Genomic DNA, 18,614 nt, shown 5'->3' on the forward strand with positions numbered 1-18,614 from the left:
TATCGGCCTAAACTGAGGAATTTTTTTTTTTATATATATATATATTTGGGGAATATTTATTATAGCAAAAAGTAAAAAATATAGCATTTTTTTCAAAATTGTCGCTCTATGTTTGTTTATAGCGCAAAAAATAAAAACCGCAGAGGTAATCAAATACCACCAAAAGAAAGCTCTATTTGTGGGAAAAAAAGGACGGCAATTTTGTTTGGGAGCCACGTCGCACGACCGCGCAATTGTCGGTTAAAGCGACGCAGTGCCGAATCGCAAAAAGGGGCAAGGTCCTTTAGCTGCATTTTGGTCCGGGTCTTAAGTGGTTAACTGATTATTGCGCGGTCATACGACGTGGCTCCCAAACAAAATTGACGTCCTTTTTGATTGGTTTGTGCAAAAGTTATAGCATCTACAAAATTGAGGAAAGTTTTATGGCATTTTTATAAATATTTTTATTTATTTTTTACTACCAACGACGGCGATCATCGATTTTTATCGTGACTGCGACATTATGGCGGATACATCGGAAAACTTTTGACACATTTTTGGGACCATTGTCATTTTTACAGCGATCAGTGCTATAAAAATGCACAGATTTCTGTGAAAATGACACGGGCAGTGAAGGGATTAACCTCTAGGGGGCGCTGTAGGGGTTAAGTGTGCCCTAGTGTGCGATTCTTACTGTAGGGGGGGCGTGTGACGTCACTGATCGTCGTTCCCTATGACAGGGAATAGACGATCACTGACAAGCCACTAGAAAGAATGGGGAAAGGTTTGTTTACACTTACCTCTATCCGTTCTTCAGCTCTGTGACCTGATCGCGGGACACCAGTGGCGATCGGGTCCACGGGCGCGGTCACGGAGCTTCTGACGGGGTCGCGAGCGCGCTGCCGGCGGTGCGCTCATGACCCATGGGTGGGTTCTTAAAGGGGATGTACCTGTACGCCCTTGTGACCAGCCGTGCCATTCTGTCAACGTATATCGTCGCGCGGCGGTCCCCAAGTGGTTAAAGGTGCTTTTGAGAATATTATTACCACCAAAACTCACCTTAAATCTTTACATAGCAAAAATTATCTACAGTACAAGTGTCCAATTCTCATTATAAACCTTAGCTTCATGATGTGCCTTAGTGCCTTATTGTCAATTTTAAAGAATTAGGCGTAGTTGTACTCCTAATGATAATTTTGAAGAACAAACTAACATACTGTAAGAGATTTAATGAAAGGAAATATCCTTTAAATTTGTTCACAGACACATTAAATCTGACTAAAAAAAAATCACTGAGAATAAATGTTTACAATTTAAACCTATTGGGTCTAATACAACTAATAGTAATAGAAGGAAATCGGGAGTGGAAGGAGCCTCTTTTAGCACTTTTATTAATTTAAACTCTCAACATAATGAAATTAAATAGATTTTGGTATATACTACAGAAGACAATTTCGACCTAACTATACATAACTTCTTAGGATAGATTACCTTTAGATCCAAAAATCTGGTGAACTACATTGCACTTCGTAAAATTATAATAAAATAGCATATAAAATATCCAAATTAAATAATAAAAATAAGCCATTTTAATGTGGCCAACGCAGATGTCTCTGTGTGACTGTGTTACACAGTCATTTCTAGGTCTAATGGCACCATGGCCAATTGATATGCACCTGCATTGTGGTTCCCAGTTTATAATCTAGAATTTAGTATGTGCATACTAGATTCAACATGTTGGAAGTGCACTGCAAAAACATCTTAATAAATACAGATTCAACATATAAACTCATTTTCAGCACCATGGTGTATAGGGTAGCATTTTCTGTATACCACAACAATAATTTCTCTGATTTTGATAATCAACAAAAAAATCCAGATTCTAACAAATATAAGACTTTATTGAGTCTTACTGCTGAAATGATGTGGATATATACCATATTTATCGGCGTATAACACGCACCCCAATTTAAGAGGGAAGTTTTTTTTAATAAACCACTTTGAAGCAAAATAATGGTATCTGAGCATCAATGCAGTCTGATCTGTGCCCATCTGCAGATTCAGTGCAGCCTGATTTGTGCCCATCTGCAGCATTGCTCCTCACTGCAGCCTGATTAGTGCCCATCTGCAGCCTATAATTTACCAAAATGCCCTGCCTGTTCAGTGCCCATCTGCAGTCTCACCTTTCATTGTCAGATCATCCCTGCTGTCTCCGAGGGAAGAGGGGGAGGGAGCGCCACTTAATTGCATAGAGCCGCAATCTCCTTCCTGTGTACTCGGTGCTCCGTCACTCACAGCTGCCCCTGCTCATATGATAGACAGTACAGTGGTCCAATGCGGGTCCAGGAGGCATGGCTGTGCGTGATGGAGCGCCGGATACACAGGAAGGAGATCACGGCTCTATGTAATTCAGCGGCACTCGCTCCTCTTCCCTTAGACAGCAGGGATCGGCGTAGTTTCCCCTGATTTTAAGTCGTGTTATATGCCGATAAATACGGTAAATTATTTACTTTATTTCCTGAAAGGGTAAATTTAATTATAGAGATGTTGCACAAAACAGATGGGATCCTTTTTTAACCTAAATAAGGTCAATACATACCACTAGATGTCGTACCCATCTGAGATAGATATATCTTGTTAAGGGTAAGATGACAGGAAAGTCAGTTGTGTAGATATTTTCTGTACCCCAAATGAACAATGGTGGTTTTGTACCACCCACACCAAAGCATGTTAAAAGTGCTTTGCAACAGTTTCTATAAATGTCTGATCTCATGGGCCATAAAAGATGTGCACCAAATTTATAATTTAACAACTGTTCCAAAACATACACCATTACCAGTGGGGTGTATATACTGTAGTGAAAATAACTTTAGAATTCATTCTGAATATTGAACAAATGACATATTCAGACTCTAAACATGTCTGGCTATATCTGTTAAGTTAATTATGATTCCTGTAACCCCTTGAAAGAACTCTTGGGGGATTAATGAGGAATGCGTGAATGTTTTATGGCAATGACTATCTGATAAGCCTATGTCAAAGGTTATTGTGTATCTGGCTTGTTTACACTTAGCATGATATCTGATCTTTGGCAATCTGTACAGATTAGCTATGCTGTCACGCTTTCCTGATGTCTGTTACAAAACATACCCCACACGTGTCAAAAACTTTTTTGTATTACCACTATAGGGCAAGTAGTCTGGGCTGAATTCAACAAAATTATAAAGTAAACAGAACAGATTCTCAGATTGGAAAATGTCCCCTTCTTCTGGTGACAATCAAAAATTCAAATTCACCACTCACCGTTAACCACTTGCTTACCGGGCACATATACCCCCCTCCTGCCCAGGTGAAATTTCAGCTTCCGGCACTGCGACGCTTTAACTGACAATTGCGCGGTTGTGCGACGTGGCTCCCAAACAAAATTGACGTCCTTTTTTCCCCACAAATAGAGCTTTCTTTTGGTGGTATTTGATCGCCTCTGCGGTTTTTATTTTTTGCGCTATAAACAAAAATAGAGCGACAATTTTGAAAAAAAAACAATATTTTTTACTTGTTGCTATAATAAATAGCCCAATTTTTTTTAAAAAACATTTTTTTTCTCAGTCTAGGCGATACGTATTCTTCTACATATTTTTTGGGGAAAAAAAAAAAAAAATCGCAAGAAGCGTCTGGTTTGCGCAAAAGTTATTGTGCTTACAAAATAGTTTTGTAGTTGCGCTTACAAAATAGGGGACAGAATTATTATTATTTTTTTTTACTACTAATGGCGGTGATCAGCATTTTTTTCGTGACTGCGACATTACGGCGGACACATCGGACACTTTTGACACATTTTTGGCGCCATTCACATTTATACAGCGATCAGTGCTATAAATATGCACTAATTACTGTATAAATGTGACTGGCATTGAAGGGGTTAACACTAGGGGGTGAGGAAGGGGTTAAATGTGTACCCTAAATTGTGTTCTAGCTGTAGGTGGAGGGGGGGTGACCGATCTATGTCCCTATGTACAAGGGACACAGATCGGTCTCCTCTCTCCCCTGACAGGACGTGGAGCTCTGTGTTTACACACAGAGCTCCACGTCTTGTCCCTGTAGCCGCCGATCCCGAGTGTCTGGCGGACATCACGGCCGCCAGGCACTCGCATCGGCATCTCAGCGAGCACGCGCGCGCAGGCTGTCTTTACGGCCTGTTAGAGATTCACAACCACCCCGCGGCCGTATAAAGTCGTACGGCCGTCGGGTAGTGGTTAAGTGAGATGTTATGGGAACAATTATACAAATTTGCTCAAATTTATACTAAACCTCCAATCTGGTAAACAATAGTACTGAATTACATAATTTTTCTGCTACAAAACCCAGACCCTGAAGTTTTTTTTTCCCAGCATAATAATTGGCAAACTGCCTAAGCTCACCATAGTAAGCAATTTTGCTTTAAAGGGTCACTAAAGGAAAAAAATGTTTTGCTGAAATGACTGTTTACAGGGTATAGAGACATAAAAGTTAACCGATTCCTTTTAAAAATGATTAAAAATAGATTAAATTCTATCATATAATGTGCCTCTAGTTTCACTTTCGGTTTTAAACTGGTTTCATGTTTCTGTGAAGTAAAGAGACCCACAGAACAAAAAAACAAATCCAGGGCAGTGTTTTGTTTTTAAAATTAATCCGATTGGTTCTGAGGAGTTTTAGACACACAGCTTAGACCACAGTGAGAAGCTCCCATGAGTATTTTCATAAGGAGCCAGACAAGCAGGAAGTGTGGAGATCACAGCAGAATTACAGCTACTTCAAAGCAAAAACGAACAATGAGGACATGAAACCAGGACTGCAGTAAGGTAAAGGAAGCTATTTAGCTAAAAAAAAAAAAATCCTTTAGTGATCCTTTAAGCCAGTCCACGTTGGTGAAATAGTTATGGCTCAGTGATGCAAAATTCAAAATAAGCAGCTGGTTGCCATTGATTATCCTATTTTAGGAGTCTGAAACAAAACCATTAAAAGGCATGGAAACATGAACAATTCCAATCCTAGAAAATCGTCATAATTCCGTTCTCTGTAACACTTGCATGTGCATTTGTCTATTCTGTACAGAATTATGCAAAATGTTGCCTGCAAAACCTGCACGTAGGAAAATTAAATAGAGATTCGCAGCAAATGTACTAAACTTACCAACCTCTGTTTAGAAACATGTTCAACGCCAATATTTATTTTGTATTTTATACAGTGTGATATATAATAAATACAAATCTGATTTTTAACAAAAAAACATATAAATAATAATTCTAGGAATGGACAATATTTATGAAATTTGACAGGAACAGTTAAAATGATAGAAGCATTAAATAGTAACAATGACTGAAAAGTATTAAATGTTGTCTTTATTTTTAGATATTATTAAAACACTTAAAGCAAAAAATAAAAAATAAATCACTCAGAATCCTAAATATGCTTTTATTTTTGTTAAACTCCTTTCATGGAAAGGGGAGATATGCAAGTCATACAAACAGGCAGTGTAGGAAGTAATCATCATACATCCATAAACATCGGTTGATGCAAAGCAGTATGAAATAGTGCAAGGCAGATATATTTGTACCAGTGTATTTCAACGTTAAAATTGTTATAATCAACTTGCTGCAATATTTGAGCAATTCGTTGATTTTAATTTATCATATGACACATCAATAGATCTCCTGTAAATTGAATATCATTTCTATAAAAGGCACAATTACATTTTTTAACTAACATTTCATATTCCAAAACAATGCATACACTGTGTTAATTATTCATTTTCTTAAACATGGGCAAAACAAATCCACAACTCATAAGCAGACCATAATCATAGTGTATTCCTAATTGTTTTAAGCCATTTTTAAAGAATTTTACACATTTTTATTGGCTGGGGCGAACAGGGACAAGTAGAAAGAACGAGAATCTGAATGAGGAGCATGCCAAGCGCCTTGAGGCGATTAAGTTCGCATTTGCTGCGCTATACAAGTTACTCACTCACTCACTCAATCAGATGTAAGGAAACAAGCTGAAAAGTGAATGGGGGCTAAGCCATAGGTACATCATTGGCTTCTGAGATACAGTATCATCAGTCTACGCCGGATGGGTGCAGTTCTCATCTAAGAAGCACTAATTTACAAACCATGGGAAATATTTGACGCAAATTCAGCATATGCAAATATTTGTGGCAATGCTGAACTGGGCAGTGTATAATAATTAATTAAAACTATGGACAACAATTTTTATTTATTTTTTACAGGGAATCTCAAATCAGAATTCTTGTTTTATTTTTCCCCAACAATTACTGTATTTATCGGCGTATAACACGCACCCTAACTTTAAGAGGGAAGTTTCAGGAAAAAAAACTTTCCACAGCCCCCTGCGTATAACACGCAGGCACAGTTTACCCTCCTATTTTCAGCGTAAAAAAGTGAGTGTTATACGCCAATAAATACAGTAAGTTGAAACCGGATTGATTGCCATGAGAAAAACCTCTATTTTGTGCTTATTTACTTTACTTCAGTGTTTTTCAGGAAGGTGATCATTGTTCATCCTGGATGTGTGAATTCAAGCCCGAAATAAATCGAGGCATCAAGCTGCATCTCTTATAAATCTTTTAGAAAAATCAATCAAATTCCAATGTGCACATGTTGGGGTAGAAACATAATCAGCTGGGAAAATTGGATTGATTCTTAGGCAGTTACCCTGTACTTGTTAATCCAATTGCTTGTGTTCAATAAGAGAAGTTAAAGTATTGTGATTGGTGTGTCTATACCTACTGTTGGCACAGCTGTCCCCAGGAGTAGCAAGCAAACTTTGTGCAATTCCCATGCAAAAGATCCTTTGTGATCCCTTTATAACAAGAGGCCCAAAAAAAGGTTGCAAGACAAAAGTGCTTTTACAGCTTTACTTTACAATACCAAAAACAAAAGGTTGTTAGGATTGTGCTGTTATACTGATATAAAGTATAACTAAAGGAAAGGGGTTTTGATGCACCGGTTTGATTTTTATTGTCTACATATAATCCAATGAAAAGCACCAAGAAAAAAAAACAAAAAACAAAAAAAAAAACTTTTTTTTATGAGAACGTTTATTCACAGCAGAAAATAAACACGAGTTGGGGGCCAAAGACAATTATTCTAGGATCATTATTATTGTCTGCAGCGTAACACAAACAAATGTATAAATGTTGTGTACACACCATTTGGAACACCATTGGGGTGCCACACCAATATTGTTGCAAAATTCATGAACGTGAATCAGTCAGAGCCTGGCATGGATTTCTGAGTGTCATACTGGCTACTATGCCCGTTGCACTGACAGATGCATGGTTGAGGAGTTTTGTAGTGTGCTGTAAAGAGTCTGATGGGGACTTGAGAGTTCATCATTGGGTCTGCCTTGCTGTTCATGACACGGCCGTGAACTGACCCATAGATGCTATTCAGTTCAATAAAAGCTTTTGATTCTGCCCACTGCCAATCAAAAGTAAGGTGGACTGAAAGGCTAGTTTCCCACCAGGCTCCCCCCACCTAGTGACTCAAGTAATTTCCCAATTATGGCCATTGCTATATTTGGGCAATGACGTCACCACTATAGCTGATGACAACCCCTTTTTTCACATTTAGCTTTCAGCCAAAGAATCTTCCAGCTGACAGCTGAATGGGGCAAGGGATAGAGGCCGGTTCCTCAATTCCAATACACCTGGTGTATCGGTTCGTTCCAAGAAGGTGGGATATGGAGTATGCTCACCTACTGAAGGGGCTAAGGTACCTTATACATTAAGTGCTAAAGCCGTTGTACTGACAAGTATACCCTGATGTGTTACACCTTTTTAGATTAAACTGATACTTTTAGATACTCTTCTCTATGCACTGTACTCTTGGGGAAGACACAGAATTACTGAAAACTAGGAGATGACCAATTTGACCTCCCACAGGGTACCTTGCCAAGTGCCATTGGAAAATGGAAGGGCTTCCTTAACACAACAGATGTTAATACAGCTCTGCGCTGTACATATATCTGCATAAGGCCTGACTGTAATCACCATATACATTTTATATTTTGTCTCTGATATTTTGACTATATTTCCACATGTAGGTTTGGTCTCAATTGCCCAGTCCCCATCTTACATCATAATACTGCAGCACACAAAGGGAAATAAAATGTAAAAATATATTTTAAGTATTAAAAAATATTCTTAATTAACTTGGCCAAGGACTCACACCCTCCCTTCTTCCCCCCAAGAAAAGCCAGAAATGTTGTGAGAAATATCAGCACTGCCTCTATCCTCGTTGGAAGTGTAAGGCTGGCCCCAAACATCTTGAATTCTGATCAATTCTTGCTGACTCAACCTAAAAATTGGGGCCTTCAGTGGCCCTGTTGGGACCATCCATCTCAACTAACCTTGATTGAATTGGGTGGAATATTGTCTGCCTAAATGCCCGTACACACGATCAGAAAACTAGAAGTAAAATTTTGTCCGACAAACGATCTGCTGATTTTCTGATCGTTAGTATGGTGTTTCGACAGCCGATTCCGAATTTCCAAAGAAAATCTAGATGTGCAGGCTATAAAATTTTTGTTTGTGAACACAACTCCTGATTTTCTTTTAATTAGTAAAGTTTTCGTAAGAGCAAGACTACGCATGCTCAGAAATGAAAGGACACATACAAAAACAATTTAACATATTACATCACTTCTGAAGTTGTATTCTGTCGTATGAGAATTTTGGAATGTTGAGTAACCCCTTCACTTTGGATACGAGACAAGCATGCAACAAAAAACTGACAAAAATATTTCTGATAATCTGATCGTGTGTACCAGGCTTCAGTTACTGCATTCTATCACACGGAGTCACCGTTTAGGCAGCAGTGTAGATTCCTTCATTCACCTGGTTAAGTCCATTTCCCAGCCGTATATACAAGTGTTTGGCCAGCATATGTGAACTAGTTATTATAAAGCCTTTATACACTTTAGCTGACACAATACATCATGTAATAATGTTAATTTGTAAAATATTGGTAAATTATTGCAAAAATAGTTTATAAACCTGTGAACATAATACAAAATTAAATAAAAATTTACCAAAAAACATTTTAAAATTTCCTTTAAATGGGAAACTATTAATGTACAAGTCATTAAGACAGCAATAACATGAAGAGCTGAGGAAGCGCAACATTGATTGTAACCTGATTGAACAAGACAATTTTTCTTATCATCATCGGTGACTGATCGCTAAAAGGAGACCATGGTATAAAAACAGAAAAGTTTCTCATGCTGGTACTTCACAGGCTACACAAGATCATTAGATGAGTTTACACTATTCCCATTTAATTATATATAAATAAGGACACGCTGACTGCGGTCCCTAACCATGTAATCGCCAAAAAGTCCTTAATATTGTTGTTCAGACTTTCCATTTAAAGGTGTTACCACCTTGGCATCACAGTACCAACTCCCCTACAAGTTTGGCCCAATGTGCAGTTGCATTTTAAAGCTATAGCTTAGGTATGCATATTATTGTTCCATTCCCATGGAAGCTGGAAATCACAGTTTTAGGCCCTGCTACTACAGTGATCGCTGCTACTTTCTGGGTCCCGCGCAGAGCAGCTGCCATGCTGCATAGTGAATGCAGAAGATTGCTTGCTTAGCACAGGTGCTATTTAGAGAACACTTACGCGTTCTGATTAGACAAGGTGAAAATCATGATGTCACCACCCCATCTCTCCATCTCGTCCAATCAGAGAACACATTGCATTCCCTCCAGTATTCACCAAGTGGCAGGGCAGCCACTCGGCACAGAACATGGAAGCTGGCGAAGGTCAATGCAGTGCCTACTACAGTGATTTCAAGCTTTCACAGGGATCTTCCAAGTATGGAACATGCATACTTATATTGGTCCAAGCTGGACCAATGTAACTAAGCAAAAATATGCATACCTAAATTTGGTTGGACAGACAACAGCATGTAAAGTACTATGAACTATATACATTATACTTATTTAAGCAGCAGGTGGCGCTGTAGTGTTACAGTATGTATTCTACAACAGGATGTATTGGCCATCTATGTTCAATGCATTTATTGGTTGTTCTTTTCCCATCTCCATGATATAAAGATATGTGCTGCAATCCTCCATGAAAGTAAAGTGTATGGCTGTATACAAGAAGCTTCCAGCGCATAATTCAATACCCTGACAACAAAATTCAGTTTTAAGGGAAAATGTCTGGCTTTCCTAATTATTCAACATTCTGTCAGGATAATTCACATATATTCTCTCATTACAATGAGTGATTTTCTCAGAAGCTTTGTTTTTAAATAACTTGCATATACTGTATAAACAAACCTACACCCCTCAATTGTGTTATAGGTTTGTGTTCTTTTTCTGCATTGATAAATATCTGGATATAAAAGTAACAAGGTAAAGCCAAAAACCTTGAATAAAAAATTGTGTTATAATCAGCATTAACACGCCTTAATTTGCACGTTTAAAAAAAATACTTTATGGAATGGACATGTACATATGATGGACAACTGAACACCTTTACTTTAGTTCCAGACTGAATATACGATAATAACCCTTTTAGACATGTACGGTTTGTTTCGTTCCGAATATTCAGACTAATTTTTCAATATTCAGATGTATTTGAATATCCGAATTACGATAAACAAATTTTATTGAATTCTCCGAATAACGAAACTAAATTCAGACTGAAATTTTACATAAAACTCCAGTCGAATTCTAACTGTACACATATTGCTGAAATCAAAGACTGTTTGATAGAGTATCATTTTGTATAATGACGTTTTAACTAAGAAAAAGGTGATAGAAAATCATTTGATAAAAAAAAAAATTTTGTTTGTTCACTTTGCCACATTCTTCAAAATGTATTGATTCGACTGTTTCAAATTGAAAAGAAAAAAAATATATAAAAAAGCGATAAATTCAAAGAAAAATTCCAAAAACGAATTGAACGAATCAACTGAATTTAACTAAACAAGTAGATTAAAGAATCAAAACAAATTTTCGTCATGCATGTCTAAACCCTTTCTATTAGTGCAGGAAAGAATACTGTAATACCTGCTTGCATGGAATGTTTTTGAAGTGTAATGCCCCGTATACAATCAGGCTTCTGCCCGGCCAAATCACACCGGAATTCCATCAGAGTAAAATAGAACATGTTCTATCTCTAAACTTCAACGGAAATCATCACAATATCTGATGAAAAAACTCAGATGGGGCTAAACACGATCGGAATATCCGATGGAATAAGTCCGTTGGACTTTTTCCATCGGAAATTCCGATCGTGTGTACAAGGCATAAGAGGTCAAGAATACCTGTTTACATTAACAGGACAAACATACAACACAGGAGGTGGGTGTCATATCATATTTTTAGAATTTCAAGAAGCAGCTATACATATATATATAAACCTTGATTTTTAACTAATCTATCCCACATTACAAGCACACATTTTCTGCCTTGCATGTTCCATTTCTTTTTAATTATCTCAAAATCAACTTGTATATTCAATTAGGTCATTATTGAAGTTGCTGGCTAACCCAATTTATTCTCAAAATACCTTGGTATGTAGGAATCTGGATTGCTTAATGTACATATTGTAACAGTAAGACATTTCTCATCTCCCAGGCTAGCAGTGTGTGTTTAATAATGAACCAGCCATGCAAAGGTTAAAGTAGACCTATATGCAAAACCTTTTTTTTCTGGATAGAGCCAGGGTGAGTCATAATCCTGGTCAGATTTGAATTTTTTTCATCATCTGTGTCACATTACAGAGGATTTCCCTTCACCTTCTGTCCCATAGCCAAACGCGAAGTGAGAGGATATACCTGCACATTGAGAGAATTCCTTGGGGACCCCCAGGTCACCATAACCAGTGTCCCCATTGGAAGATTTCCTCTCTATTACTTTTCTGGGGACAACTCAAAATTTGGGGTTTTCTTTTACTTTCACTTTTAATGATGATGGTAAGCAGGAGAAATAGAGGAGGGTGAATCTCCTGAATGGGGGCACAGACAGCTATAAAAACTGAAAAGCGTTTTAATCCCTCTCCAATCTATCCAAATCTAGAAACAAAATTCCATTTAGTTGTACTTTAAGCCTTGTACTTGACCCCTGTCATTGATAAAATGGTTTGCCTCAACACTAACTGCTACATTTGTTGGGGAGCTTGTTCTTTTGAAAGATAAGAGACTTACTGGGTTGAGCACTTGGTGAAAATAAAGTAAAGAAAGCCTAAAAAAGAAAACGAATACAGCCATCACATCCAAGATGCAGTATAATAAAGGTTTGCTTCTGGGTTAAATACCGCTTTAGGGATGATTTGGGGCATGCATTATACCCCTTTACTGAACTGCGTTTATAGGAATTTACTATATATATATAAAAAAAAAAAAAAGTTAAAATATTCAGTGGTCATGGATTGTACATAACCAAATATCAGTACGTTTTCCCAACTGCTTTCTCTTTGCTGTCAATAAGCTGCTCATTGTGCAAATGCTAGAACAGTTATGTGCAGCTAGAACACTTTAATTACTTTCCTTTTTAAACTACCGGGAGTTCCCTGAGTTACGAACATCCGACTTGCAAACGACTCCTACTTACGAATGGAAGGCTGCGTGGCCACTTTTCAACGGCGGGCACATTCAACTGAACGTTTTCGACGGCAGGCACATTCGACGGAACATCGGAAAGCACCGTATCTGCCGTTCTGCGCATGCTGTTCCGACTTACAACATATTCCACTTAAGAACAAACCTACACCCTAAACCGTTCGTAACTTGGGGACTGCCTGTATGTACTTTTCACATCTGCATTTTTCCTGTAAAAATCTTTAAATTAACTCATATGACTCTTAATTATTCAAAGAAAATATTTACAGCACATTCTGCAACATTCACAATGGCATTTACAAGGCATAATCAGTAACAGTGCACATATACATACAAAACCTATTACTATCATGTTTTACTCAATACCACCTAAAGATGTGCTACATTTCTGGTGCATGTCTAAGTACAACAGTTCATGATACCCTACGTTTTTCAATACAACTTACAATTCAAAAGATAGGTCATCAAATAATATAATACTGAACTCTGCACAATAAAAAGTATAAGGATGTCTAGCACAGGCTAGAAAACAATGCATTCTTATGTCTCAGGGATTCCTGCTGCTAGAGTTCCAAGCTCTGCCCAATATTGTGGTCTCCAACTCCTGCCAGTGAAATTCTTATTTTATACATTTCAGAGAAAACGGCAGGAGCCGTAACTGTAAAACTTGTTTTGCAGATGCCACAAATATATAAAAACATCTGTGTGGTGATTTCAACACTGATATCCCGAGGTTTAGGAAAAACAAAATTTGTATACACTTGCCTTTATTACCACTAACATTCTGTTCAGGTTGTATTTTTAACTCAAAAAGTACTATCCATTACTCTCAGCCTCCCCCAAATGCTTTGTTTTTATTCCTATTCGAGGGTGGCTACATTTGTTCTTAATAATTCCACTGTATACAGGAACATAGCCATCCTCCCTTGCTCACTCTTCAGATTTGTTGTGCATAGATTAGTGCACTGCTCATTCCAAACAAATGGAAATAAGGGAGAGATTCGGAATGTGGGAAATATGTCAAACTACGTTTGTAGTTCTGAAACTTTACTTAAAATGGTTATTTATTGCATTATCACACTGGTTTCTTTGTGTGACAAAACAAGCTAGGCGAACACCCATTTTATCTACACAAAAATTCAATGTTTATATAGCAATTTGTGAGTTTGCATAGATTTGTTGATAAAGTAAATACTTTATACAATTATCAATGTAACCATAACAAAGAATAACACTTTAGAAACAACAGCAAACACCCCAAAGTTATAAAACAAAAGTCCGGTGGGGTTCACATATGTTATAGTGTATGGCTTGTAAAAGGGGGGTTGACTGTTGTCATAGTTCTCCAACTTCATACTTAAGCCTCTCTATGATGATTAGACTTTCAGAGAATAAACTCCAGAAGTTGGTTCTCTCCTAGTAGATCCAATGATAAGCAATTCATGGACCTCTTTCCCAGTAACGTGGACTTGACCTTGCAGTCTGATGTTGTATATGTACAACTATAGTCTATTTCTTCGATTGCACAGCCAAATGTGTAGCTTTGGGATGTGTCAGAAGTAAGCACAGAGGTAGAAAAAGGAGGATGAGTCTCCTGGTAAATGCGCACATCATCCAAGCTTTGACTGTAGCGATCAGCGGAGTTTCGGGATTTTGAGGTATTCGCCTGTGAAAGTGTAGCGTTAAATTGCAAATAAATAAATACGAACGAAAATGTTTAAAACATTTTTAAGCGTTATTCTAAAGCATTCATTAAACAGAACAATCACTTATACCTCCCCACCGTGGTTTTGGAGGTGCATGGGATTTACACAAAACATTTTAAAATCTTCACCAAAATCTAATAAAGTTATTGTGGGAATGAGGATACATGTGCACTTTCTTTTGCAACATAAGCATTATGGAGCCCATGATTAAATGTGGGGTTGATTTTTAATGGGCTTCCAATGCATAAGAGCAGAGAAAAAATAAGTACACAACATTTTTTTCTGATGCAGTGGATTACAATGCACAGTCCTGCATTACAGAGTGTTATGGTGCGCTGCATTAAAGTGCCATTCAAACATTCAAAACATTCGAACAGCACAACACGATAACAAAACTTAACAAGTGAAAAAGTCAGCCCATACCCAAAGTATGTAGTTTAGCTGGCACAGTGAGACTAGATTTGTTAAGGGAACAATGTTACTAGATATTACTATATTAGATAGATAGATAGATAGATAGATAGATAGATAGATAGATAGATAGATAGATAGATAGATAGATAGATAGATAGATAGATAGATAGATAGAATAGAGAGAATAGAGAGAATGGCAGCCTTCCCAAAATATCCAAATCATTATTATTCTTACATACAGTTCATGCCTGGCCTTAAACATCTCCTACTCATAGGCGTGGCACAGGGTGTGCCAGTTGTGCCCAGGCACACCCTAATCACCCTGTGCAGCATAGATTCTCCCTACTGTCCTAGCTCCTCCCTCTATGGCTTCCCTCCTGCTGGCTGTTGCAGGGATGTTTTAGGATGAATGGGAGAAGGGGCAAGTAAATATGTTATTTATTGGCCCCTTCCCTTTCTGAATAAAGATAGTGAGCAATCAGTAGGTAGTGTTTGAGCTTTTGGGTGCACACCCTAATGCAATAGGCTGTGCACACCTATGCTTCTACTGTATATAAAGATTTCTCAATGTAAATGTCTGCTGTGCTACAACCACCACTATTGTTCTCCAAGACTTATAAACAAACCCAATGCCATAAAGTATATGTGGTTTTTGTCAAAAACATATATTTCAATATAATTTACACCCTATTTATTGCATTTGAAATACCTTATGAAAAGGATCCACTCTTTGTCCTCTCAACTTCACAGCTGAAGATAAAAATCAAAGACGTGCTTAATTAAAATATTGCTTGATGCAGAGTTACATTTTTTGCAAACATTGTTCTTATGGCAGGAATAGTCTTAAAGTGGTATTAAACCCCAAACCCAAAAATGTAATAAATTATTATTATTATTATTATTATTATACAGGATTTATATAGCGCCAACAGTTTGTGCAGCTCTTTAAATTGCAGTTTACCAATCATTAGATGTGGTAGGTGCACAGGGGGCACATCTAGACAAAAGCATTGTCAGTCTGGGGGCATGAGTGTTATGCCTCGTACACACGGTCAGACTTTCCGAGACAAAAAAAGTCCAACAGGCTTTTTTCCCTCGGAAAGTTCGGCCGTGTGTAGCCTCCATCTGACTTTTTTTGTCGGAAGTCCGACGGACCTAAGATAGAGAACCTGTTCACCGGTTGCACGGTCAAAAGTCCGACCGTGTGTACGAGGCATTAGATGTACTATCAGATTTAAATGCACTGACAAACTGAAGTCAAACTCCACCTAAAGCTTTGAAGGCAGTTAAAGCTATATTAAAAGGCAGAATACTTACCTGCTCTGTGCAGTGATTTTGCACAGATCAGCCCGATCCTCCTCTTCTAAGTTCCCCTGTCAGCGCTCTTTGCCCCTCCCTTCTGCTGAGCGCCCCCAGAACTAGTAGCTAGCAATGGGGCACCTGACCAGGCTCGCTCCAAAAATCGAGGCTCCGTGTGTCTATTCACACACACACACACACACACACACACACAGAGCTGCGGCTCTGCCCCTCTCTCCCCCTCATTGGGGTCCACTGCTCTCTCAGTCAATAAGGAGAGGGAGTCCCCATACAGCCAAGATTCCCGTGCACATTGCTGGATGGACATGGGGCTCAGGTAAATATTAGGGGCGGGGGTGCTGCTGCACACAAGGCACAAGGTTTGAAAAAACCTTGAGCCTTTAGAACCACTTTAAAGCAACAGTTTTTTTCATTTTGGGATAAAGGTTTTACATATTTAAAAGTTGACCATTGTAAGGACCCCTGCTAGTTTTAAATTGTCTCATCTCTGCAAATTATACGCTCTGCTGGAGAGTTTGTTCTTTTGAAAAACAGATTTACTGTCCAGATGAGAAATAGAACACATTCAAAGCTAGCCATACATTATTCATTTTTTTTTTTAACCGGTGGGTTGAACGAAAAAAAAAAAAAAGAGCCAATTCCCTTATTCACATACTTGATGTAGATAGGGATATTAGTACTGCTGTAGTATTGTACTCTGACAGCAGGAGCCTTCCCTGCCATCAGAATACAATCGTCTGTGTTGCCAGATATAGCTGGAGGCACCGATTGTTTAGGAAAAACCCAACAGGCTGGTTGCACACTGACCACTGCTGGACCGGTCAAATTTTGTTCCATGTATGGCCAGCTAAAGAAACGGTAAGCTGCAATACAATAAATGTTTGCTTTTGGGTTAAATACCACTTTGAGTCGCTGCCAACAGTAGAGCTACAAAACATAAAAACAAACAGTCATAGAAAACGATTGAACCTGTTTCAGCACAGAAAATTATTTTCCACTAAGAACATTTTTCAGTTATACTTGTACAGTTCATGTACAGCCTGCATTCTTCTGTCCATATTACAACGAGGCACGTGTGCCCTGGTGACTTCTATGGCTTATTTAAAAGCTGCAGGCATAAAGTTACATTAGCATGTACAGTATTATAGGCATCTTACATTTCTGTATCTACTGCATTGGTCTCATTGTAAACCTGAAGCTGTTTTTCAAGCTAGGTGTGCGTCACTGGTATCTGAAATGACGACTTGTGATGCACTTTTGGCGTGAACATTTTTGGCAATTCTTTCACACCTCAGGGTGCAATCAACCTATTAGAAGTTGTGCAAGACTCCTGAAAGCAGTGTGGTGAAGGATATGGGACGGTTACTGGAAATCTGCTGTTATCTAGGGAGGTGAACACTGTTTTTACCTACTTTGCCAGCTGTAATTATCCATTATGGGAGAATCCACACATTGTTCTTCAGTTTCCAAAACCGATGTGTCTGATGATATTGGGACAGTAACTTCAGCATCAAGAGGCTTATCCACTGACAATTCAACCTCTGTTGGAATATGTAAATAGTATAATCATTCAACATGAAGAAAATGAAGAAAAAACCTCTGCGCTACTACAGACTCCTTAAAGGTGATAACCCAAAACAAATAAGGTGCAGCAAAACCTAATATCATTCAACATGATTTTAGAGCAAAAATTAATTCGGCAACAGGTGACTTCATTTTAGTACGAAAAAAATTACTTTGAAATAACAATATTTCAAGAAGGATAGTTCATGAGCAGAAAAAGTTGGGCAGATCACAAATTAACGATCACTGATATAGATGATAAATCATTTTTTCTGAAAATAATCGTGGGACCTCAAATCCCTTAAAGATTGCATTGCTAGGTGCCTACCTGCCACAAAGCTACCATGTGAGCAAATTCCGTGTAACACACATTTTATATACAGTATCATCACAAAACCCAATTACTAATCAAAAAGCAAACATTATTACCATCACCTTGAGAATCTCCGTCTGTTCTTCCTTTGCTCTCATGTTCAATTCCAGAGGTGCTTTGACTGATGGTAGAGCTATAAGAACTCTTGTTAAGGTTAACAACCTCGAGACCAAAAGGATCATCTACAGACATCTCCTCTGACATCCTGTGGTGTGAATCGGCTTCAATGCCAGAGGTATGTGAGCTACTATGACTGACAGTTGACTGTCTAGAAAGGCGATTGTTCTTGGCACTTTCCCTGCTGCTTCCATGAGAACATTTATCAGATGGATCTAAATCCATTTCCATGTTGTCACTTACATAGGATTCCCTGTAGCATTTCTTTTCTAGAGAACAAACAAAAGCATTATTAGTAGATATGCATAACCTCCATAAAACATATTGTTATGAAGTTGAGATGTAATAAACACTCTTTAAAAGGGGTTGTAAAGGTTTGTCTTTTATTTTCTAAATAGGTTCCTTTAAGCTAGTGCATTGTTGGTTCACTTACCTTTTCCCTTCTAAATGTTTTTTTTCTTTGTCTGAATTTCTCACTTCCTGTAAGCTTGCCCCCATCATAC

At 38.1% G+C, this 18,614-nt stretch overlaps 1 protein-coding gene across 3 annotated transcripts in view; it reads right to left on the minus strand.

Annotated features, from left to right (window-relative positions):
* Positions 1–7,060: 7,060 nt before the first annotated feature.
* The window catches only part of FRMD1 (FERM domain containing 1), a 104,355-nt gene continuing 92,801 nt past the window's right edge, over positions 7,061–18,614 (minus strand). For 2 of the 3 annotated variants that reach the window (XM_040350674.1, XM_040350675.1), the window contains exons 11-14: positions 18,051–18,380; positions 17,471–17,599; positions 15,448–15,488; positions 7,061–14,284 (exon numbers count right to left, since the gene is read on the minus strand). In XM_040350674.1, coding sequence (XP_040206608.1) covers positions 14,003–14,284; positions 15,448–15,488; positions 17,471–17,599; positions 18,051–18,380 — 782 coding nt within the window. In that variant the 3' untranslated portion in view covers positions 7,061–14,002. The remainder of the gene's footprint in view (positions 14,285–15,447; positions 15,489–17,470; positions 17,600–18,050; positions 18,381–18,614) is intronic. The other variant, XM_040350676.1, reaches the window with a different exon arrangement.

The sequence above is a fragment of the Rana temporaria genome, chromosome 4, assembly GCF_905171775.1.
Source record: "Rana temporaria chromosome 4, aRanTem1.1, whole genome shotgun sequence".
In the NCBI taxonomy this organism is placed as follows: Eukaryota; Metazoa; Chordata; class Amphibia; order Anura; family Ranidae; genus Rana; species Rana temporaria.